Raw genomic sequence first — 26845 nt, 5'->3', positions numbered from 1 at the left:
AGTAAAAGTGCTGTCTCGATACATAATCAAACACCAATAATTCCTTATGAACTTCGCAGCTATTTCATTCAGGTCATACCATCGTAAATGGAGACTGGAAATTCCACCAGCACAGTAGAGCAGTGTGTATTTAATAATTGTCTCTTTATACCTTTTAGTTTGCATAAAAATGTTAAATGAGTACAGATTCTCAAGCTAACTACGTATGTACATCAATCACTTATGTCCTCTTCTGTTAAATACCAGAATATTCTATTATGGTATAAGGCAACCATTAGGATGTCACAGTTCAACTGCTTCAAGTTGACCTCTCAGGCATAGAAGCCCAGATTCAGGAGATAGAAATACCAACTTCTCGGTCCTTGCTAATGGTTGGAGAAGTTGTGTGATGTAGTATCACTGACAGCTGTGAACTACATGTATATGTCTTAGCAGCTATCGTAGTGATATCTGCTGCTCTTTTCTATGATTTGATAACATTTCTAGGGTAGCACTCTAAAATCAGGTTTAATTACAACAATTTAAGGGTAAATGCTGCTCAAATTCTTTGCGACAGTTTCTTTGTTCGGCCGTTTTATTCATTATTGTGGTAAAAGTCATAATTTGTCGTCATGCCAATATAAAAATTTGTTGTCATATCTTTATCAAAAGCTATTTTCTTTTTTTAGTGTATTTTCATTGGTAGTGAGCGAGGCAGTTAAATGAATATGTATGGCATATATTTACATTGTATCTACTCAAAATTACCTCAGATTTTCCTCATGAATAGTTATTGATAATTGGTTGATAGTTCTATTTTGCTGCTTGTTAGCTATCATTATTAGTAGAAAAAGCATTTCAAGTATTTCTCTTCTGAGTTATTTATTTGTTTTCCTTTAATATCCACCCAGTTATGAATATGGATGTCAATAATCACGAAACATTTAGGATCATCGTTTATTCTAGTCACCTAAATTGGTAATTACGAGCACTACAGATTTGGATTACTTGTAGCGTTTTAGATATAAACGCACAAACTCTCAATTAAGTGAAGGTCGAATTCACTGATGTTAATGAAACAAACTTGACGATTCATTGCCTGTATTTATTTCACCTTATAACCCCGTGAAGTCTAAAAATTATTTAGCAGTTAGTACAGTTAAAGTCCTAAATTTGATCAAAAATAAAACACCAGAAAACAGCCAATACAAGATTTAAAACTTGTTAGAAATTTGGTGGAAGTTGCCTATATAACAAACATGCATTTAATTCAAAGTAACTTTAGCGCAAGAAATAAACAAGTTTAAAACACATAATTAAACTACTGACCTTAGCCTCCTCTGGAATACAAGTCTTATAAAACGTAGTGTCCTTTGTTCTGCTAATATTAATGATTTCTTTAGAGTGTTATAAATTCAGTTATACATGTAGACTGTCTTAAACTGCCCTTCTTGACTGGTTCAGGCTTTGCTCAAGTCTGGGCCAGGTCATCAAAATAATTTTTATGAGGCAAAAAGTATTCATATAAAATGTCACAAGTTCTCATCAAAATTATGCTGTAGGTGCATGCTATGTGAAAGTAATTAAAAAACAAGTTGCTGACACTCACAAAGCCACAATGTTCTTTTCAGGTGACTACATAGTCAATTATTAGGGTTGACTAATTAGTTGGATATACCATAGTTTGATCAGACTCCCATCGAGTACGTCCCAACAGGGAAATATACTATGACTGCCAAAGGTTCTAGTGGTGTGCCGATCACTGTAAAGGAGATAAAAGAAATCTCACATGTGTAGCAGGAATAACCATGGGTGGAATCTTCTTGCCACCCCAGCTGATATACAAAGGATTTACCAAATGCTCTACCCCTAAATTCCCATGTCCACAGTCTTTCCATGTAACGGCCAATGCAACTCATTGGTCCAATGAGGAGACTATGAGTGAGTATGCAAATCATGTTCTCAGACCACATATTGAATCCCAAAAGGAGATACATGGTAGTGAACAGAAATGTTTACTCATATTTCATAAGTTTAAAGGACATCTCACAGCCTCCTTCAAAGAAAAGTGCAGATCATTGAATGCTATTGTAGTAGGCTACATGTGCCAGCCAGTTTCACGGACCACTTACAGCCGCTGGACTTGAGTGTAAACAAGTCGTTGAAGAATTTTGTCAACAACCAGTTCAATGACTGGTATGAACACATGCTTTCACAGAATGACAGTGGGGACCTGGCTACCACAATTCTGCAATCAGGAGTACAGCTCAAGGAACTAAGTTGTGAGTGGATGGTGAAGGCTTACCACCATTACAATCAGGCGAAGCAGACTCAAATTCTCACCAATGGTTTCAAAGCTGCAAGGATTTCCGATGCAATCCGTTAAGGCCCCAAAGATGATGACCCATTCACAAACTTGAATAGCAGTAGACCTGATGATATTCTTCCATGAATTGTTTCTTGAATAGTCAGCTCAACAGAAATACTGGTGGTTTATTTAATGGCTAAGTAAATTTTGATTTTTGTTCTCTTTGAAGTTTATGAAAATACCCTGTAAAAATAATTAATCTGAATCGAATAATACAATCACTCTAGATTTTTTTTCTTCGAGACTTATGGAGCTCTCTTCATCAGAGCTGGACATAGGCTCTGTGATGGATTTGGTAGGAGCAGGAGGAATACATGTATGTGAGGCACTGGCTCGCTTCTTATCCCAGTTTTCATGTGATGGCTGTAGCAACTCTTTAATTCTGCAAAATAATATGTATCGTTTAAATTGAATGTCAAATTTACACCAGCCCCCCATGGCCATAGAACTGTTATGCAAACTGTCAAATCATTCCAATAAAAACTTATTCACTGATTACGTCATTTGCAACAAGTAGTTGGTCACGATTAAGGCAGGGGTAATATTGCATTATCATTGGGAAAAGACAATAATTGAGTTTCCTTCACAGTCACTGACCTATTCAAGTATTCTTCGATTGTGTGACTGGTGCACACTTTGACAGTAATCTCCAGCCCACCAAGGAGTATTGGAGATTTCTTTATCGCTGTAGAATGTATCATGCATGTCACCAGCCCACCATGTTTTACGAAATACGTCATATGATGGGATATCTCCCGTGGTAGATGCCCAACTGTTCTGACACTCCCATTAACTTGGGTCTGCACTCCAATGGCAAATGGATCCATTGCATTGTTTGATTCTAACTCAACCTATAAATAACAACACCAAGAGCATGTGTCATATGATAATGGTCATGTGAAGAACACAAATATTGTTGTTACTATGTATGTTTGTGGTCAATGATTATTTTTTAACTTTTTATGTCGAGTTGTCTTGGCAGTTGAGTTTAGTCAAAATAATCATTGATCACTTCACATCGAGCCCAGACTGATAAGAAAGTACATCTCAGCAGTATTTCACTTTCGGTTGTGATTGGTGCATCTATGTAACGACTAGGCCGTCTACACCCATCTGATTTGGTAGCTAACAAGTCTACTTGCCAACACCTGTAGGTGATTAGTTATCCATGTATTTTATTAGTTTTGGGAACTTATTGCTAGAAAGTTGAGCAAACCAATGGTGATTTTCTAAAATTTGTTTAATATAGTATTTAATAAATTTTTTTAATAATTAATAATAAATTTAATTGTTGTACTTCTATTCATCAATTAAATCGAATCATTTGTTTCCTTAACAAAAAAGTCAATGAGTAATTGCCTTCCTCCTCTGCTATTGTTGATAACATACTGCCAAGTCATCTTCCATGTCAGGAGTCCAGAATTCTTGATAAACATGAAATCTTCTCAACCCACAAGTGAAATCAAATTGAGCCATGGCCACAGGGTGCTATAAATACTTGAGATCTAATATTGGTACCATATCAGTCACGGCGGCAGGGACCTCGATGTCATTGACAGTTCAAGAAACAAATGGCAGCAAGTGATCAAATTGCATTATCGATCTCGCCTACACATTTCTACCTGCAGTTCACAAATACAAACTAGTCCTAAATTGAAATTTTTTTCCTTACCAGTGAACTGGACCTGAGGAATCTAATTATGTTTGTTCCACTGCATTTATTTTCACACCACCATATTTTCGCACTTATCAGAGCTGCGAAATTAAGTTACAGCGAAATTTTACTCTGTATGCTACTCACGAAACTTAAATACTAGCGAAATATATCCTAGGGTAGAAACTAATTGTTGTTTATATGTAAATTGGTTATTGAACAAAGCTTTCATACAGAAAGTATGTTTTAAAGTAATTAAAAATATTTATTCACACTCCCACTTGAATTTCTCAAATTTATCAATCGATTTTTAATTGAAATTACTAATCTGACATAAGTAAAACTAAAATTGCTAGCCATAGTGTAAGCATATAAAAACACGTGTATAATGAGTTCTGGTTAAATATGTATGTATGGCTCATCTCTACATTTTGAGTAATACGATGACCTTGCTTACAGGTCGTCGTAAAACTGTTGCTCCTTCCATCCTTTTTCCCTTGCTGTCTAGACTGTCCTGCTTTGTCTGACTATTGGCTAAGCGTACGTTTATGTTTCTGACTAAACCATCGGCTCTTGGGGAAGTGGAAATTATTTTATCAACCTTCCAGTCACAGCGGGCACTTGGCTGTCAAATAGCATTACTAGATCTCCTGGTTTGAGGTTGTCTCTTTCTTTAGTCTACTTTTTGGTGTTGTGTGATTATGCTCAAGTATTCAGACTTCTAAGCTTTTAAGGAGTCATCGGCTATAGGCTGAGCAACCTTCCAGCGCTTTTTTCCATAGACGATTTTTTGGAGAATCTGTTAGTGGAGGAGACCCTTCACTGTTCTTCATATTGGGAAGGTTTGGAGTAATAATTTTTTCATCTGGAGAATTCACAGATGAGGCAGTCAAAAGATGATTGTTGATTATGTTACCTGTCTCATAGAGAGCTGTTCGAAGTATTTTAGTGTCCATGCGTCCTTTGTATTTCAGAGCTAGTACAGGCAGCACTGCTCGAGCAGATCTGATCATCCTCTCTGTTGCGCCTCCCTGATTACTAGCAAGAGGTGCGTTAAATGACCATTTGATATGATTTGTAAGCAGGTAGTTACTAAGATTCCCTGACTTACATTCGTTTTCTAGCTCATTGTGGGCACCAACAAAGTTAGTTCCATTGTCAGAAGTAATGGCTTGGACTGGCCCACGAAGTGTGATGATACATCTTAGAGCTGGTACCATGGTGTCTGCTGACAGGTCATCAAGTAGTTTGATATGTACTGCCCCGGAGTACATGCAAGTTACCATCAGACCCCAATGTTTCAGCTCAGTTCTTTTTTCCTTGATATGAAAAGGTCCAAACAAATCTGGTCCAACATGAATTAACGGAGGTGTGGCCCCTAATCTTTCTGGGGGTAATTGTCTCATCAGTTGCTGTTGAGGATGACATTTGTCTTTTGCAGATAACACAGTCTGCAATGACTCTCTTGACCAGTGTGGTGCTACTAATGATCCAAAAACCACTTTCTCTAATGGCTGCAATAGTATTATAACTATAACCACTGTGGTAAACAGTGTCATGATATTGCCTGCTGATCAAAGTAACTATGTGTGCATTCTTTGGTATGATTGCTGAATGTTTCAGGTCTGAAGAAAATTGGCTAGACTTTTGCATCCTTCCACCGCTACAAAGTAGATCATTCTGCTTGATGGGCTGGAGACCTGTTATGGATATCAGATCAGATTTTTTTGGAAAAATGGCTCTTGTGTAATTCTGATGATATAGTTCTCTGATTCCCTCATTTCATCAGGATTCAGTCTTGCGTACTTCGCCTTTCTGCTTTTACGGTGGCTTTTGAATATTGCAATACTTTTTACTAGGCTTGTTCACTTGCTAAAGTGGTCAATTTGTCAAATAGCGGGTTCAATTTTGATGTTGCCATTTTTTTAGTTTGCGAACTTCTGGATCAGCCTCATTCAGTACTACCTTTATTTCATGCTGTTTTGTGTACTTGGATATATATTTGTGGTCTGAAGAAATGATGGGCCCTTAAACCACTGTTTGTTAGCAGGTCATCAGCATTACAACCGCGAGAGGCCAGGTCAGCAGGGTTGTCTTCACTGGCAACATGGTGGCATTCTTCCTGCTGACTAGTCAGTTTTATTTCAGCTACTCTAATGGCCACAAACATGTGAAATCTGCTTTTACTTCTGATGTAAGCCAAAACAATCTCAGAGTCTGTCCAGAAGTACTCTGCAGTGATTGGTGTGTCAAGTTCTTTCCTCAAGTAGCAGCCAGTTTTGTAGCTGTCGCTGCTCCTTGAAGCGCTAGTCTGGGTACAGTGGTAGGTTTGTCCCATGGTGCTATAGAATTTCAAAATTCTAGGTTGGTTGTGCTGTTAAAGAAATATGTTGGTTTGACTATGTCAATAGAATTCTTTATTCAGTGATGAATATTGAAGACGCAGGACACAGTGAAACCTGTAACAAAGGTTTTATAACCGCTAAAATGTGTACATTAAGATAAGCAGAGTAAAATACATGTATGACAAGACAATAGTGTGAAACAACAATGTTTATACCAGCATTAAAGGTTCAAGTATTTATGCATTTACAACATTAAAACTAAAAGATAATTGTGACAAATTAAACCAAACAAGAAAATGCAATTAGAAAACTGTAATCCCACAAGTGCTGTGAAGAAAACAAAGGTAATATTTTTAAATAGGTGGCTGAAAGTGCCTGAATTTCATGTCCATAGTTTTACAAGTTTAGAACGGGTGTGTATGAATGCCAGGTAAAACTATAAATGACCTAAGCTACCAGAAAAGCAGTGACAAGACTGGCCTCAAAAGGAGAATAATGGGTAAGGATAAGATATTGTTGGTCGACAGCAGTCAGCCCATCGTTCATAAGCAATAAAAAATACAAAAGGTTAGGACATCGGAGAGGAAGTATTTGGGATGGCTAAAGACAAACACATTCTAACCTTAAGGGGAATGATGAATCATCGAGATCACTACTCTCCCACCTAAATTTAAAACATTCTTTTTTCCTCATCTATTTTGTAAATTTACTTGAACGCATGTACGCCGCGGATATGAATGCATAGGACTAGCAAACTTGTTAATTCTGCTTCATTTTGTTTGTAGTATAATTGGATGTAACAAGTTCTGGATAGCATAACAAAAATATTATGAAATACAGACAATAATACAAACTACAACTACTCTAAATACGGCATGAAATATAAAGCAACTACATCAATTTGAGTAGTTTCTGTACTGGTCTGTGAAGGACTGTTGTCCATTGGCTGTCCATTCTTGTTCAATAATCTGTTTCGTAGTCTGACAGATACATTTCGTACTAGCCCATCCTGCCCTGGCATTGCCTCTTCAATGACTCCTATCTTCCAACAGTTCCTTGGCAGGTCTGCTTCAACAACCAACACTAAGTCTCCTTTTTTGAGGTTGTCTTCTGGCACTTTCCAGGTTTGTCGCTTAACTATATTATCTAGATATTGAACCTTCCACTGACTCCAGAACTCCTCAGCTAGAAACTGCACCTGCTGAGTTGATTCACCCAGCTAATCCAGTTGTCAGTTTGAATTCAACAGAAGTTTCTTGAGACCAACTACTTACACTAAGTTGTATTTTGTAGAAAACGCTTGCCTTTTAGCATGGCGGATAGTACAAGTCTTATTGGGTCGTAGACTTGTGCATTTGTTGACAGCATGACTCTTAGCCTACGGCACTTCAACCGTTTTTGGCTCACTGAAGTAGAAAGTGTCAGATTCTAAATTCCACTTCATTCCAATAGTGCGCTTAATTAGAGTAGGAAAACTCTCATTAAAGAGATCAATGTCCTTGGTAGCTTCACCTCTCTGACTCTGGCACTGATCAGAGCACCTCTGCTATTTGAGAAATTTAGGAGCCGAATGTTGGCCCTTGAGCAGATTTAAGTGGCTGTTTTAATTATTTCAATAGCTGCTTTTTTGGTAGGCAGGCTAACTACCCTGTTGAAAAGAAGACCACTAATGAGTATTCACATTTCAGAGCAAATGTTTCGACTCAGATGAACTCATTACCAACACCATTCCAGATGTCAACTGCCATGGTACAAATCCAGCAGCTCCTTCACGACATTGCTGCTTTCAATATCACAGATACTCAACAATCACCCAGCACCAATCCCAGTTCAATCCTGTCCCAACCCAGTTCAATTATGGCTCATCCCCATCACATGTAACTCAAACCCAATCATCCCAATTCAATCTTGGCCCATCACATACAACCCAAACCCAATCGCCTCCATTCAATCATGGTTCGGCTCAATCACCCCAAAATCAAGAAATCCCTCGGTTCAATATTAGTCAAACTCAGTCACTTGCCCCTAAATCACTTTATTGTATTCCTGAGACTCCCTAAAGATATCTGAAGATGTGTATATTCGTCTTAATGGATATTAAAATAAACATGAACATGTTCCTTGAACACATGATAACTATACTAAATGTACTATATAAACTAAATGTACCATAATACTAAAGGTGTGGCATGATCCATTCCTGCCAAGGGACAGCTCCTATAGTGTTAACATATTGACAGTATGCATCACAGACTCTTCTGGCTGCTGCAGTTGGCCATAGAGCAACAGAGGCAAGTCCTGGCAGCTGTTCTCCATAATCTTAAGCCTCGTAATTTTGAGTCTGAGGTAGTGCACCTCGTGGTGGTGTTCTTGACTTCATCAGGAGGTTGTGCAAAATGCAGCAAGCCAAAATTAAAGTTTTAGTCTTTTCTGGCTCCAGATCAATCCTGCGCAGTAGAATTCGCCAAGTATTTGCAAGAATACCAAAAGAATTTTCAATCTTATCAATTTTGAGTGTCTGTAGTTGAATATCTGCAATAGATGTGGAAAATCTAAGCCTCAACACACAAAAAAGTATAATGGGGGCGATTATGTATCACAAGACCATGTACACACCCTTCGCTCATGATTTCAAGTGCGTATTGAATAAGGTCGCAGAAGATAGGTTTGCAGCTGGAATGCCTCATCAGCCAAGATGACATGTGGTAGTGCCTGATTTGATTTGGGGTGACATCGATCAGCGGGCAAGTTTAGGGTATTGCCCTCAATTCCCAGCTGCAAGGTGAATCTCCCAAACGCACGGCCATCTGAAGCTCTACCTTGTGCTCCAACATCAACATAAGTGAATCTGAAAGCATGAATTTAACCATTTTAAATATTGCTCACCATATTCTTGAAGTATTAAACTATCAACATGCAAAGTTTGGTTCTGGTGATTTCAAGCCGGATGGGTAGTCCAAGCATGATGGTCACGCTTGAAAGAGTATCAAAAGATTGCACACACACACGAACACACAGTAGTTAGTTTCATTGTTACACTCACGAATAATTGGCATCACACGTAGCCATGAGTATTATTGCTTCTTGCATTTTATAATTGTGAAATTCAGAACCTACATGCCAAGGCTTCGTCAAAATGATATGCTTCCCACAAGAGCCCCTGCAACAAAAGGACAGTGTGTATGTGTGTGCGCATGGCTTGAATAATTGGGAATTTTCACAGAACCCACCCAGTGCGTTAAGAAAGTTCCAATTGTCCTCTAGTTGCTTTGAAATCTCAATCCATTTTTGCTCCGTGGTAGGTGTCCTAAGATAATGAGCACACAAAGATATGTAAATGGCGTGGCATGTTTCTGGTATGATTGCAGACAGGGAGGCGATAGATATACACCAATCATAATAGAGTTTTGTCATACTTGTCCCAATCGCTAATTACCTCAGTGTCACCATCAGTCTTTGTTCAGCACGCGCTGTCTTGGAGTACAGTGTTCTCCTTGGCTATAAGGGGTTCTACCTTTTTTAATATCAGATCGAGTTGCTTGCGTGTCATTCTGAAATAATTTCTGAATGTTCCAACACGATTTGATGGAAGTCCACTGTCATCATCATCGTTATCATCATGTATCAGTAGTGGCACAGTGGCATAATAAGTAGAGATGCCCCGATTCTAATTTCACTAGCCGATTCAGATACCGATTCAATATTCCGATTCTTATTGAAAAATGATCTGATTCAGATACCGATTCAGATCTTTTGGGTTGCATAGATAATTTTATTATGCAAAGAAAATATAAATATTGATGTATTATTTGTTTGTATTTATGGAAAAAAGACATACATGTATATACATTCACATACTGCCATACCGTGCATCCAGTAACAAAACAGTCCATGTTTCTTGAAATCTGTTATTAATAATGGTAATTACTGTTAGTGGTACAGCTTTCTCTGTGATATTTAAATCTTTCTTCTTTTGCTGAATGAACTGCTGGCCTGTACTATTTAGAGCAAATAAATGCGTCTTTTAATTACCGTTAGTGATTCAATTATCTCAGTGAGACATCTTTATCTTCTATCACTATCGATGTAGCCAGTAGTATTGAAGGTTCACTTGCTACAGATGATGGAGGACAGGCTAAATACCGATAAGCCACTGAGGTTATTTTATGTGATACAAACGATACATCATATAGTCAGGATCAAGAGAGAGATAGATAACTTTATGCATCGGCTGCTCAAATTACTTTCGTAATGCTAGTAAATAGAAACATTACACCGCATTCTTGTTTCTCATAATTGTGCTTTTGTTCGTGATTGGCTGCAATATCGCTGTAATTGGGAAATACTGCACTTTGTAGTTACGTCCTGACTAAAGCCAAAATTTTCCTCAGCTGTGTGGGTGTTTATTAGGCTATAGACATGAAATAGATTTTGTGACAGGCTCGGAATTCAGTATGTAAAAAGAAGGAACTTGCAGTTGGTGATTTGTTATTAGTGTAGTAGGCTAAAATACGGTTTTCTGCTAAATAGTTGATCTGTAAAAAGTATCTGAAGTTTCCGATTTTTTAAGAAAAGTGATGTGTTGTAGGTGTATATATATGTAAATATGCAAGCTACCAATATAGGCGCAGCTACGCACAACAAGTGTTGGAGGGATACTGCTTTATTCTCACACAAGCAGAATACTAGAAGGGGACAAACAAATAGCTGAATAGCTGAATCAACAAGCAGCAGTTTAGAATAACAATCAAGGAGACAGCGCAATATTATTGCAGGTGCAGTCACACATGACGAAATGATGCCAGCTTAGTTCTAGACAGGACATAACATCCCTCCCCTTTTCAGAAGCAAAGCATATAGAAAACATAGTAAAATATTGACAAGCATGGTTACAGCCAAAAGCATATAGAAAACATAGTAAAATATTGACAAGCATGGTTACAGGAAAAACATATTCTGCATGTAATTATTTCCCAGATAAAATAGTTGTAAGAAGTTATTACCACCACTCTGTTAGGGGATGACACTATATTTTATTACTAACCAATCTAGGAGACCCGGTGACCCTAAGCGACCAATCCTAGCGATGACAGCAATCAGGCAGTAGAACCCTAAGGCAATCAGTGGCAAAATTAGATGTTTGTTGGTTGACTCTAGTGTGGAACTACAACTCCATAGCGCTCAGGAGGCCTACTGACTCGAGATGACTTGCGCAGAGGCTGATTGTTAAAAGGATGGACAGTGACAGTAGAATGCTGCCCTACAGCCTTGTTATCCTGGAGTAATGGCCTCGTCAAGCTAACATTACGCCTACTCAGTGTCCCACTCTCGCTTCCTAGCACAACTTCAGAACCTTCTCTAGCCACTACTGTTTGACTCTCTGGCCTATAGTTACTGCTCAACTTATTCTGAGGATTTGTATCTCTCACTAACACCTTGTCTCCTACAGCAACATCACTATGACCAACATGTCTGTTAGCATCAGCAAGCTCTTTAGATTTCAACTTGACTAGTGCATCTCTATCTCTGATATCATCATGTTTGCTATCTAAACCTGGCCTCTCTAGACATGGAAGTTTAGTTCTCATGGGCCTTCCAGTCATCAACTCAATAGGGGCAACACCTGTCACTGCATGGGGAGTAGATCTATAAGCCATGAGAAACCTACAATACGCAGCCTTAACATCTCTTGACTTACTCAACTGGGCAACTCGCAAGGACTTCAATAAGCTCCTGTTCTGCCTCTCTACCTCCCCATTGGCCTGTGCCCACAATGGAGTGGTGGACCGCCAATGGATACCATGCTCCCTGAGGTACGACTGGAATTCAGATGCAATAAACTGCGGGGCATTATCTGTTCTCAAACTCAACGGGAGGCCCAATCTCGCAAATACGTTGTCCAAGAACTCGATTACTTTGTTGCTGGTGGTAGATCTGACAAAGGCAGTTTCAAAGTACTTACTGAAGTGGTCTACAAGCACAATTACTGATTCTCCATTTGGCAAAGGTCCAAGCAGGTCTACTGCAAGGTGATCCCAACATTTCTCAGGAAGCTTAGTAGATTCAATGGGCTCGGGTGCCTGATATGAGCCAACTACCTGACACTCATAACATTCCCTACACAGCTTCTCTGCTTTCTTATCTATGCTAGGCCACCATACTTTGGATCGCAAACGCTGTTTGGTCTTCACGATTCCCTGATGACCTTCGTGTGCAAGTCGAACTACATGCTTTCTTAGTGACACGGGCACAATAATTCTATTGCCTCTGAGTAGTACTCCATCACACTCACTGACCTCCAGGCTCACTGCTCGATAGGATAGATGTGTTTTTGTCCAATCACTCCTTCTGACAGCATTCCGTACTAACTCAAGCTCGCTGCACCCAGCTGATTCACGTTTGATATCAGACCACGACAATGCTACAGGAATAGCCATCTCAGCAACATGCATCACATAACTCTCCGCCACATTCACACTCTTTGTTCGCTCAGCATTACCAGACAATCTAGATAATGGATCTGCAATGTTCTGAGGTCCTGGTTTATAAACAACTCTGAAATCAAATGAAAGCAGTCTCAGCGCCCAACGCTCTATTCTGGGTGTAGTTTTGGATCTCGCACTATTGTATATGTATTGAAGTGGTTTGTGATCGGTCATGAGAGCGAATTCAATACCAAGCAGATATATCATGAAGTGCTCACAAGCCCAGACTAAAGCTAATGCCTCGCGCTCAGTCTGTGAATATCTTCGCTCAACATCAGTAAGACTCCGGCTACCATATGCTATTACCTTCTCAACACCGTCCTGGCACTGCAACAATACTGCACCGAGGCCATGCGGGCTTGCATCAGCTACAACCGTCGTGGGAGAGTTCGGATCAAAGAACGCCAAGTCTGACTATCAGACATGAGCTCTTTCATTTTGTCAAAAGCGCGTTGCTGCTCTTTTCCCCACTTGTATGACTGATCATTCCTCAACAACCTAAGCAGTGGCTCAGAAACAGTGGAAAGATTAGGTATAAACCTGCCAACAAAGTTAACAAGACCTATGAAACCTCTCAACTCAGATATATCTTTAGGTGGTCTAGCCTGTTTAATAGCAGTCACTTTTCTAGGGTCAGCAGTATCGCCAGAGCCTGATATCTTGTAACCCACAATCAATAGATGGTTCACCAAACTGACACTTCTTTGCATTGAGAGTTAAGCTCAGCTGACTGGCGCGATGGAAGAATGCATCTAGTCTACGATCATGCTCTGCTTTGCTAGCACCATAAATGACGATATCATCGGCATAATTCTGACAACTTTCCAAGCCAGCCAAAGCTTTCTGAATGGCGTGCTGATACACTTCAGGGGCAGACGACACACCAAACATCAAACGCTTATATCTCCTAAGCCCCCACGGTGTCACAAAAGTAGTTATCGACCTAGACTTCTCATCTAATTCACACTGGTGGAAACCTAACCTCAGATCGACCTTAGAAAACACCTTAGCTCCATTCAAGTTGTATAACAACTCTTTAACTGTAGGAATTGGGTGTCGTTCTCTGACAATAGCCTTATTGGCCTCTCGCATGTCAACACACAAGCGCACATCAGTAACAGGATGGTCTTTAGGTATGACTACCAGAGGGCTAACCCAAGGTGTAGGACCTTCTACTCTCTCTATTATATCTTGAGCCTCTAGCTCATCTAGTTTGGCCTTAGCTAAATCCCTCAAGCCGAAGGGGATCCTGCGAACACTCTGAGCCACAGGGTCAACATTAGGGTTAATATGCAGAAACATTGAAGTCTTTGAGTTTACCCACTCCATTAAAACACTGTGGGTATTTACGCTGAAATGCCTGAGCGCTCGTACCATCATGACTGTCACTACCACAAGTGTTCACCTCAGCGTCACTGGGGCCCAATCTAAGCAAACCTAACTGTATCGCAGTGTCTCTACCTAACAGGGTGGTGGAGCTACCATTGTACACATAGAAAAGTGTTTTCAAAGTTTTACTATTAGCAGAAATAGTGACATGCATTTCACCAAGTAAATCTAATGGCTTGTTACTACCAAAAGCAGTGAGTTTTTTAGATGTAGGAACGACCTTACTACTACAATGGCCACTCACTTTTACTCTGTTAGCCGTTCGTTTGTCCATTACAATACCAGCGGCTCCAGAGTCGATCAGAACTTTCTCAGCATGGCCATTTAGTGAAACAAGTGTCATACCGGATCGTGTGAAGTTTACCTGGTCATTGGAAGCATCAGCGGTGGCGATAGTAGTATTAGAGTTCTCTTCGTTGACGGCGAACAAGTAGTCAGCGGAGTCTGACGAATAATCCTCTTCGTGATATTGTCCTCCACTCTCGATGGTGTTAGTCGACGATGGCTTCTTCTTGAATCTTCTAGTAGGAGCAGAATGATTAGTAATCGATCTAGTAGTAGCGGCAGGATTAGTGGTTGAAGAACAGAATTTAGCTCCTGCGTAATGTCTTTTCCTTCCGCAAATTTTACACGTTCTACCACGAGCAGGGCAGCGTTTATCACTAGCCAAATGATGAGGCGATTTACAGCGGAAACATACTTTTAGCAGTCCCGGTATCCTTGGAATGCGTTGGGCTTTGTTGTTGTCTATTGTTCGGATGAACCCTAGCGCGTTGGACTCGATTTACAGAGACGGGCGTTCTTGAGTGTCCACCGAGATCGCTTGCTTGGTGTTCCGTGGCCTCTTCCGCTCTAGCTATCGCGAGCATGTTGTCCAATGTGTAGTTGGTCATATCAAGAAATTTTTTCCTCAGTTTAGCCGACCTAACCTTTTTCATCACCTGGTCCCTGATCTGATTATCAGTGTCATCACCAAAGTCACAGGATTCAGCCAGATGCTTTAGTCGAGTGACATGCGGATATACTCTCGTTTTCCAGCATAGCAGCTCTACGAAATACTGTCCTCTCATAAGGTATGTTCGTTTTCGGAGTAAAATAGTTGTCCAGGCCCATGATTGTCTTGTCGTAAGCAGTCAAAATTGGTTCAGTAGCGTTACCGTCACCATCTGTGGGTTGTTGTACTTCTGGTAGAGTTTCAAAGATGTCCTGAACAGCCGGACCCGCTGAACCTAGTAGCAGTGCTCGCTTCTGGTTGACATCTGTCACACCACGTCCCTCCACAAAGAACGTGAAACTACGCACCCACCTTTTCCAACGAGTGCCAATATCATGGAGACTGACTGAGACGTCGAAAGGCTGTAAAGCTCCTCCATCACCCAAAGGAACAACAGATCTCGCCATATCGAACAACCGTAATCCTCGTCGCCAATGATGTGTTGTAGGTGTATATATATGTAAATATGCAAGCTACCAATATAGGCGCAGCTACGCACAACAAGTGTTGGAGGGATACTGCTTTATTCTCACACAAACAGAATACTAGAAGGGGACAAACAAATAGCTGAATCAACAAGCAGCAGTTTAGAATAACAATCAAGGAGACAGCGCAATATTATTGCAGGTGCAGTCACACATGACGAAATGATGCCAGCTTAGTTCTAGACAGGACATAACAAAAAGATCGGTCGATACCGATTCAGATACTTAACACCCATATCGGCACCGATTCCGATATTAGACTCGGGGCAACTCTAATAATAAGCACCAGTCCTTTGCCTTGAGCTTGTGATAGGGCCTGTCCATGTACGATTCTTCCACCTATCTGGATGGTTCTGCATAAAACACATGAGAAGATTGAGACCACCAAATGACGGAATAATATCATCATTAAACACACTCACACTCTGACCAACAATCTTGGTACCAGCCATCACCGAAAATTCATCTCAGTGGAGCTATTGAAAACCATTAGCAGTTATATTATAGTAGTGAGTGTAATAATAATAATATTATTTGAATAAATAGTAGTAGACTAGACTGGTACGTATGTTGATAGCAGTGGTGGCACGCAAACGTACACCTAAAAGCTCCTTGCGTACACGCACAAAACAATAACTAATAACTAGTACTACTGCTACTACAAACAACAACAAAATAAATATTATATCAAACAAACCTGTTCTTCCTCCTCCATCATGCAGGCTGTCAGAGCTGCCGCAGCCGATCCTGTCATCAACAAAATCTCATCGTCATCGGAAGACTCCATTCGGCATACAGTAGTTGCTTCTAGCGGTAGTAGTAGTAGGAGCAGCAATAGTAGTGTAGTACTAGTATAGAATTTTCCACATCAAGCGCATTGATTTTTATGTGTCCTCGTCTTCGCGTGGTCGGGTGAAGGTCAGAACGGTGAAGCGCTGTGATTGGTTGTTGAGACCGACAAAAATAGTTCGATCGTTGCAATGTGAAGGGGGAGTCGATGTCGGCACCGATACGTGAAATGTCTGAGTCGGGGTATTTGCACCTAATCGGAGTAGGTGTCGGCCAGTGTGAACGCATCTTAACAGCATATGGATCTTTGCGAAATCTTAGAATGCCAAGATGTGAGTTCATGTTGTCTGGTTCACCTAACAACATGTCATTTAGTGCAACACCCTCTGACTTGACGCTAGCGTCAAACACTACTCCCAAGCTGCCATTGTTTTTTTGTCTCACTGAAAAGTCTGGAATGTGCCACACCTTCCCAGGTAGTGCTGGCTCTGTAACGAGCTCAGCATGTCCAGAGTCCAGAATTTTCTCCATGATTTTAAAGTATTCTGGTTTGTAGTTATTGTTCAAGCTGAATCTCTTTTTCAGTCTTTGAAGGTGTTTCATTGTTTGAGCTCTTCCCTTTCGAGAAGAACCATTCTTGCAAAATAAAAGAAGCATTACACAATTTCCGTTGTCATTCTGTCGAGCTTCTTTCTCCATTATCCTGTTTAATATTTCATCTTCTTGAGATTGGTACCCATCCTAGATCTTCCTAGATCTAGGATGTTCTAGATCTTGAAAATCTTGTATGTTAGTCTTTAGATCTGTGTCCTTTAACCAAGCACTTTAAACACAGACCGTTAGTTCTAATAAAGTGGGTTGTTTCTCGACATAAGTCTTTCAGCCTGTAGTAATTCTTACTGCTATGATTTGTCAAGGAATATTTCAAGCATGTTCTTCTTGTGACTGTGACAAAGCTTGTAAGTGACTTGAATTCTTGTTCATTCATTTGGTTGTTACTTTTAGGGTAGTTCTCTTTTGGTTTTGACTGTTTCCTTTCTTGATTAGATATAGAGGGAGATATCGAAGAGCCATGATGTCCGCTTCATTTTTTAGAAACAAGAACTCCCAGATTTTTTGATATCTTCGATCTATGCTTGCCACGATCCTAGTCCATCTCAGTTTTAACCATTCTAGAAGTTTGGTCACCATTCCCTCATTCTCACTCATCGTCTAGGATTTGAAGTTTTTTCATGGTCTGCATAGCTAATTTTAGTTGGTTTAAATAGTCACTAAATTCTCTGAGAGCTTTGCAGTCGTTTTATCCAATCGGTTTCCAATCATCAAGTTGCCTTCGAAGGTGTCTCACGATTGTGTGATGACTTCCAAAACTCTGCTTCAGTGTATGTTGTGCTTGTTGGTAAGCTACCTTTGTGCCAATAATAAAGTTGCTTTCGATGCATTTTCTAGCATCACCGCTTGAAAACTTTTTCATGTGACTGAGCCTTTTTTCGGTGTGTTGGGGATCTGTTCCTGAATCTGCTAGACTGCCAGGTCTGGGTTCTTGCTGTGCATCCTCTTAGTAAGGTTGTGCCATTGAGAAGCTTGAAATATCTTCTGTTGCTTGTAAGATATTTTGGAATCGCCTAGACTTTTCTTGTAGCTCTCTATTCAGCAACTCAATGTTCTCTTGCTCAATTCTTCTTCAGCTTTCATTTTGTCGATTAGTTGGTCCACAGAGCTGCAAAGTGTCTTACCTTGACTTAGAAGTTGCGCCTAGATTTATTTTATGTGACTTGGAACTTAATTAGTATCATTGTTAAACAAAGCAGTCAATTCATTGTATAGATGTATGACAAGCAAGACATGTTCTGAAATTGTTTCAAGATTGTCATATAGACTATCTAGAGCAAATGTGTCAATCACATGGCCCGCGGGCCACATGTGGCCCTCCACGTCATTTCATGTGGCCCGCGAGAGCTTAATTCATTCGCACCTGACTAAGTTAACTTGTGTATTTATAACATTCATAACTGGGTATTGTATGTAACAAATAACTAATTTTAGTCCAGCACTATATATTTTGCAAATTTGATGGTGCAAGTCCAACTTTGTTTCAGCAAATAGAAAATAATTTTTGTTTTTAGCTGTTTACATATTGATTTTGTGTTGCTGCTGTTGCCATTATTTAGTGTTTGCAGGTTTAATGTGTGTATGCAAACAAATTCAGGTTCTTAGCAACTCACAATTTTTATTTTACTAAAAGTATGCCCATGTTAATGGGTATTGTGTAATTTTTCTTATTCTTGTCTGAAAAACCGTTCTGCGTGTTTTGCTGTGCAACTGTTCTGTTTGCCGCTTTAAGTAATAAAGTCAGAGTTATTTAATATCAAAGAGTAGGTAAATTTATTTTACATTATTCGATTACATTTCGGAACACTTATAAGTTACATCTGGCCCTTTGAGGACAGCCATTACACTGATGGCTGATGGCCCTCGGTGAAAATGAGTTTGACACCCCTGGTCTAGAGTAACATTTGCACAAAAATGTTTTTGTTTTTTTGCCAGAGATTGATACTCGTTAGTGATGCACCTTATAAAGTTCTTTGAACTTTAGAAGTTATTCATCATGCGTGCGTGTATATTCGTATTTAGAGTACTTCCCAAAGTACAACGGTGGTTAGATCTTTGTTGACTGTGACTTTATTTCCAACCGACCGTGAAACCTGCAATGTTTTTAAAGACAAATTGATTCACAATCTTCAAGGCAAAATTGCTGTCTGAATCAGAAAATGTTACATAAATTACATGATATCAAATGTTATAACCAGAAATATTAGATAAAAGACAAGTAAACACAAAACATACCTCTGCTATACTCCAGAATATATATTTAAGTTTCTTGTCCGTAATATCGTTAGAATAATGTTAGTTCGTCAATGGCACACACGCAACTGACTTGATCGAGCTAGGTGTCAGACAGTCTTTTGTGTAGTTGTTTTGAAATAATGTCTGATGACAGTTTATAGGAGAAATGAGTAGATGATTATTGAACGACGACCATGGCAAGTGTAAAGGCCTGGAAAACCCATTAAATGTTTGGTGACTCGTGAGAAAAGACAGCTGTTTTATTGTCTTTGTAAACAGGTCGATCAAGCTGTTCTAGTCTTTTTTTATTGCAAGCGATAATAAGTGCTGTACGTATAAATCTTATGAACTGGTTTATTTTTGTTGATTTCGTATTTTACAAACTTTACACACCTAATAATATAACATTGTAGTCAGTGACTTTATTTTCACATGATATTTTAGGCTGCCTTCACGAGCGCGCACCAAAAGCTTCAACCTCATCAGAAAAATTTTCTACAGTCGCGGTAGTTTGACTTTTATCGCTACTAGTTTTGTCATGGATGTTAATGACACTTTTCTATTGTGAATCATCGCTGCTGTTATCAACTACATTGTCAAACAATTGACAATTGGTGTTCCAGAAGGCAAACCATCAGTGGCTTTCTCGCTCTCTAAATCCCCCCTAAGGTGCCATAATGCACCTAAAGCAAAGGTTTTGATGAGATTTGTGTTACAGCAATGATTAAAAAAACCTTATTTCACTTGATATGTAACTATAAAGTAATCAGCTCATAATTCCTCAAGTTAAAATTTGACAAAAATACTACAATAACAATGAAAGGCTTTTCAAAGGTAACTTATAATAAGAACACACAGTGACCAGTGTGTTGTAATACAAATGATTGTTCAATACAGTACAGTCTGTGAGATGAAGCGATGAATTAGCTGATTAATTAGGCTTCCTATACTAGTGCCCATTCATTGAGATATAGATAAATAACAAACTTAGTATTTCTGTTATTGAATACCCTTTGTTACTCAACTGTACTGTTCATAAGAAGCTCCTAGTCTGTTTTTTGTGTCGGGAGAGAGTAACTCCGACGAAGTTATCGTGTAGCGGACGATAACCCTAGTTTTACTTCGGTCGGTGGGTAATAGGCCTATATACATGTATCTCCACTTTATTACTGTTACAGTTTATGAGCACTATATGGATCCAGTTACTTATAGTTGTTGAGCGCGATAAAGCTCCAGTTTCTTACAGTTGGTGAGCACAGATTAGCTCCAGTTTTTTACAGTTGATGAGCACAGCATAGCTCCTGGTATGTTTGACATCCACTTCCGTAGGGAGTGTTAGACTTCACTGTAGCATTTTAGATATCAATGCACAAACTCTCAATTAAGTGGAAGTCGAATTCACTGATGGTAATGAAACAAAATTGACGGTTCGTTGCCTGTATTTATTTCACCTGTATTTATTTCACCAAGTCATAAATTTGATCGAAAATAATACACCAGACCAGAAGGTAGCAAATACAAGATTCAAAACTTGTTAGAAATGTGATGGAAGTTGCCTTTATAGCAAACATACATTTAATTCAAAGTAACTTGAGCACAAAAAATAAACAACTATAAAACATGTAATTAAACTACTGACCTTAGCCTCCTCTGGAATACAAGTCTTATAAAACGTAGTGTCTTTTGTTCTGCTAATATTAATGATTTGTTTAGAGTCTTATAAATTCAGTTATGCATGTAGACCGTCTTAAACTGACCATCTTGACTGGTTCAGGCTTTGCTCAAAACTGGACCAGGTCATCAAAATAATTTTTACGGGGCAAAAAGGCAAGTTCTCATTGAAACAATGCTGTAGGTGCATGCTATGTGAAAGTATTTAAAAAGCAAGTTTCTGACGCTCACAAAGCCACAATGGTCTCCTCAGGTGACCACAGAGTCAATTATTAGGGTTGACTAACTAGTTGAATATGGAAACTAATCGTTGTTTATATTTTATATTTATATTTTATTGGTTATTGAAACAAGGCTGTCATACAAAAAGTATTTTCTAAAGTATTTAAAACTTTTTTTTACATTTTTTTCCGAATGGTAATGTATAAAGGGGCATGAGTAAAAAAACATCCATCCAAGGAAAAATATGTTACATTCTCTTTTCTAAAATTGTTAAAGTAATATTGCTTTAGCTATCTTTGCGACGCTGCTCATTTTAGTTTTTTGCAGTAGCGATTGCACACGCTCTATCAAACACTTAGATACTAGGAACAGGTTTCATTTTGGTTCGACTGTGGAATGAGGTTTGATGGCTGAGCAAAGGTCACATGAGCTACCAACCAGCCTTCTCACTGTTTTTCATCGTTGCAGAGCCGTTCAGCTGGACAACCTTCCCATATGTCAAGTTTTGGTTAACTCATTGTGCAACCTCAGCTATCAAACCGAAGAGGGTTTTACAGCACTTCACTACGCTATCGCTTACAGACGGTAGGGGTGTTGGCTTGTTTGCCTGAAATGTTATACGTTATATTATCAAGTTGTCTGTGTGGATAGTTTAGGCTCATTTCATCTAGAAAAGCTGCTTTAAAGTGGTAAATTTTTCTATCGTTTTATCAAAAGGCTTTTTGTAATTTAAATTGAGCTGCCCACTGCTTTTGTGATATACAATATCCGCAAGGATGTTGTAATATCCTGTGAACCTGCCATTTGTATTGCCCCTAATTAAACATACTCTATTGATCTACTCTGCACATGTGTACCAATATGGCTGCTATTTACTTTTGAAAGGCCTAGCATGGCCATTGTTGTGCATTCAGTTGGTTTAATATTAAAAGTTAACAGGTTTTTCTCAACATTTTTTAGTTTTAGTAATACTCAGTATAGTGTGATTAGATTTTCATGTTTGTTCAAAGTTTCTACATGTATATAGATGTGTTTGTGACATCATTTGGCCTTACAACATCTTACAACACTTGCAGTACAGAAGGCATGGTAAAACTTTGGTGAGTCTGGCTGATCTTAAAACGGAAGATTCTAAATTAGCTTTTTTCATAAATCTTGCTTTTATGTAAAAAAACATGTAGTCAAAATCTAAGGTGTAAAGTTTAGCTAATCACTCATTAATTTAGTTGTAAAATCAAATAAACATTCACTTAAGACTACAAATTTTCCTGAATTCATTAGAATATTCGTTTTATTTTCATTTTTAGTATTAAAACATATACAAAGTTAATCGCAATGTTTGCGACATTAAAACATAATTGTCTTTCAATCAGAGGAACAACTGCTAAACCTGTTGTAAGACAACTCTTGTAATAACTCCCAAGCATGAAATGACAACTTGTAATTATAAACCTTTACATACACACTACAGGCATTACTGCATGTTACTGCTTACTATAACTATTTATCTCTTACATCAAAGGTTGGTGATAATTGTCTTACACTACTTGCATAAGTTTTGTAGCAACCCACTCAGTCTTGTCATGTACACCTGTAAAATTGAAAAAGTATGCAATTATTTTAGCAGCTGTCAGAGTTGTGAAGGCAGATATTGGTGTAGGAAGCAATAGATGTTCACAACTCTCCTGTAAATGTAGTTGTACACGTTTTGTATAGATGTTCTCTTTATCATTCATTGTATTGCAAAACTAGTAGTTCACATCCACAGGCAAGAAAAGTTTTACTGCTAATTATTCTTGTGCAGATACAGTATCGTTGAGTTCCTTCTCGAGAACAAGATAAACATGCACGCAACATCTCATGGTGGGATTACTCCCATGTGTGTCGCCATCACGCACTCCAACCCTGCGATGGTCAGGTATCTCATCATGCATGGTTATAATATGAACAAGGTGAGTGAAATTTTAATTTTACTTGGCATATTACTTTTAATCAATGCTTTGGCTCCGAGGATCATTGATTGTTACTAAATAAATGATGGTAACGAGTTCTTGAATTGTTTGTTATATTGGAACTCGCTTGTGACGATTATCAATGGGTAGTTAGTAATAAACGCAATTGTCTCCCACAATATAATATGCAAAAAATTAGACCATTTGCTCTATTTCACAACGCCTTGCATGACTGATAGCTTTCTAGTACGCTGTCATCTATTAGGTGTCGCCGATGAAGGTGGGAGAAGACACACCACTGGGAGATGCTATTTCACTTCATAACCAAGAGTGTGCGCTTGCCCTCGTTCATTGGGGCTGTTCTCTCCGTCCCCGTAAGGAGCGATCTTCATACTTTGAACTCGCAGCTGAGGCTGGGCTAGGAAAGCTTCTACAGCTGTTGGTTTATGTGAAGCCTTTTTATGCAAATGAGTGGAAATGCAAGTACCAGAAAGGTGCTCCATTGGCTCTTCAGACAAAAGTGAGTTCTCTCTAGGAATGAAAAGAGAGTGTGGTTACCTTTTTGTCTACTGTAAAAGGTTTACTATGCTTCCAAGTTCGGAGAGGCTTCATTTCAGCTTTTTTAGATTTTACTTTTACCCAAAGGCTAATTGCACTCAATCCAACTATAGATCAATCTGAAATTTGTGCAGATTAGTTCTTCTGATTCAACAGTTGGGTGCTGTTTCCTGCGTTTTGCTAAATAAAAATATATAAAGTGTCATCACTCAGCTTCCATTGGTCGACTTGAGGTTCTCATCAGCCATGAAAATGGTTGTAAATTTAAGTTTGGAACTTTTAAGCTATCAGCCATGTTTAAAGAAAAGTAATTTTACAATCAACTAGAAAGCTCACAGCAATGCCAGCCAGTGATGTTAGTAAAAATACAAAATAGTACGTAAGTGCCTCTTGATCCTAGCCAAGGTGATAGTCGAAGAGTCATTGGTTTTCTTGCATCTAGGATCTTTTTACATCATCTCGGTAAAACGTCATCTGTTTTATGTTTATTTTCTTAAAATAAACTTATGAACATTATCATAATAAGATATCTTCATTTTTACTTGCAACAAAATTCACATTACAGTTATTTGGTATCAAAAGATTCACCATGTTTTGCTCTGCTGTGTTGTAGGTGCAAAATATGTGGAAATGTGATTGAAAGCTCAAAAACGAACAGTTAATCGCAGCCATCACAAAACTGCCATAGATTAGAATCTCTTTCCAAAACGGCTCAAATGGGACGTAGATGAACGAGATGGCTTCTGTTTACACTTTCATGCAACCTCATTCGTCGAAATATTTTCGCAAATATACTTCATGCATTCAATAAAACCATGTCTATTGTTCTTACGTGTTTATTTCATCGTCATTGTAATGCTGTCACTTTCAGCACTGATATCTTAATAACCTCCCATAAAAATTTGTTTAATTTTTTAACCTTAGTTCGAAGGGGTACATATCATTGTCTGATGAACATGACGAGCCTGTTGGTCACCTGTGATAATCAAAAAATGATGCAGAAATTATTCGCTCTGTTTGGCAAGAAGTATGGGTCACATGTTCAGATTATGACTAGATGATTAGACCAAGCCGAAACAAAACTGTAAAGTAGCGAGCATTTATATTTGATACAGGGTCTTCGGTAAATCCCAAAGCGTTTGTCATAAACTAGTGCTACGAGAAGTTTTTTATTGGCCTTTCAATTCACGTGAGAACATCACGTGTCAAAACATTAACCAAATGGAATGACTACATCAAAGAAATAAACTGATTTCGATCTACGGCCTCTTGATGGCGATGATTAACTTTTCGGTTTTTGAGCTTTTAGGAGCTTGTTATCACATTTCCACATATTTTGCACCTACAACACAGCAGAGTAAGACATGGTGAATCTTTTGATACCAAATAACTGTAATGTGAATTTTGTTGCAAGTAAAAATGAAGATATCTTATTATGATAATGTTCATAAGTTTATTTTAAGAAAATAAACATAAAACAGATGACATTTTACCGAGATGATGTAAAAAGATCCTAGATGCAAGAAAACCAACGACTCTTCGACTATCACCTTGGCTAGGATCAAGAGGCACTTATGTACTATTTTGTATTTTTTACTAACATATGATAAGTTTTATATTGAGTTTTTTATTGGTCTTTCAATTCATGTGAGAACATCACGTGACAAGACGATAACCAAACTGTAATGACTACGTCAGATAAATAGATTCCAATCTACGGCGGCTTTTCGTTTTTGAGCTTTTAAGAGCTTGTAATCACATTTCCACGTATTTGACACCTACAACACCACAGAGTAAGACATGGTGAATCTTTTGATACTAAATAACTGTAATGTGAATTTTGTTGCAAGTAAACCTTTAAATATTCTAGCAGTTGTCTAGAAACTGCTCGGGGCAAGTTTATAAGCCTTGTCATATGGGATACTCTGGTTTCTTTTAGTTCTAGGGCATTTCGTATTGATTGTGTGAACTATCTATTGCTTTTGCACATCTTATTAGTGCAACAAGAGAAGATAACTTTCATATGTAATACTTCCGCACTTTATATACACTGATTCATCAGTGCCTTTCGTAGTCTGGAATCCTACAGTGGTTGCGATCTGTCTCATCTTCACCACTACCTCTGAAGGAACTAAGTCGAGCCGCCATTTTCAATGCTCTCAAGTATTTCCCTTCTCGCTATGTGAAGCTTCCTCTACCGCGAAAGCTTCTAGAATATATATCCTTCCACGACATTGTCGATCAACGCATGTACCGTCACCAGCCACTGAAGGTTGAGTGTCCGATGGACTGTTCCTTTCATCATAGCACTACAGAGATACAGTGTCCTGATGTTGAGGTGAGCGATTTGGATGGGGAGACAGACTATGGCTCAGACGACAGTAACAATGGGCAGTGACTTACTGAAGGACTTTACTTTAGTTCTTTTATGTCATTCTCTCTCTTTTGCATCCTTCGTCCATTGTTTTAGGTTTGGTATAGTTTATTGCTTCTCTAGTCTATGCATCTGAGTACTTCCAGTACTTCTTTCTTTGTTATTTTTATTATCTTATAGCTTTTTGTAGATGAACTTTTTTACCCAGTTTACAGTTTTGCTGTTGCCTTAATATTCCGTCCGCCTTACATAATTTTTTTCAATTTTTATTTATTTTTAGGTCTTGTTGTGAGACTCTAATCACTTTGTTCTCCATACTGTTTGTTCTTTTATTGAGTGTATGTAACACTTTGTATATGCATTTAAAAGTACAGGAAACATTTTTACATTCGCGATCTCTGATTCTCAATATATGCTATTAGCTCTAACATCTTCCACCAATACTAAGAAATTATCTTCTGTTAAAAAAGCACTAGAGAGTCTTTGTCTATGCAGGTCTGTTGGTTACTATATAAATTGTTCTCTTTTGTCTTCAGAACCACCTATGAGAACGGCTGAAAAGATTTATATACTAAAATGTATGTATTCAAATAATATCCATTACAGCAGTGTTTATTAAAAGCAATTTGATTCACAAAATAGTCTTTCAAAAGTGATTTTAAATCTTAAAAAAAACTTTAGGGTTCCATTCAGTGAAACACAATACATCTACAGTAGCTTTAAAATGGCTGAT

The 26845-nt window shown here is 38.5% G+C and overlaps 1 protein-coding gene across 1 annotated transcript in view; it reads left to right on the top strand.

The window, feature by feature from the left end:
* The window catches only part of LOC137399541 (putative ankyrin repeat protein RF_0381), a 29742-nt gene extending 3240 nt beyond the window's left edge, over positions 1-26502 (top strand). Inside the window, exons 4-7 of the mRNA XM_068085704.1 lie at positions 21697-21813; positions 23033-23180; positions 23446-23700; positions 25813-26502. Coding sequence (XP_067941805.1) covers positions 21697-21813; positions 23033-23180; positions 23446-23700; positions 25813-26136 — 844 coding nt within the window. The 3' untranslated portion in view covers positions 26137-26502. The remainder of the gene's footprint in view (positions 1-21696; positions 21814-23032; positions 23181-23445; positions 23701-25812) is intronic.
* The last annotated feature ends 343 nt before the right edge of the window (positions 26503-26845 follow it).

Source organism: Watersipora subatra, chromosome 7 (genome assembly GCF_963576615.1).
Source record: "Watersipora subatra chromosome 7, tzWatSuba1.1, whole genome shotgun sequence".
Classification (NCBI taxonomy): domain Eukaryota; kingdom Metazoa; phylum Bryozoa; class Gymnolaemata; order Cheilostomatida; family Watersiporidae; genus Watersipora; species Watersipora subatra.
The sequence above is the reverse complement of the archived record's forward strand: the minus strand, read 5'-3'. Positions and strand labels throughout refer to the sequence as shown.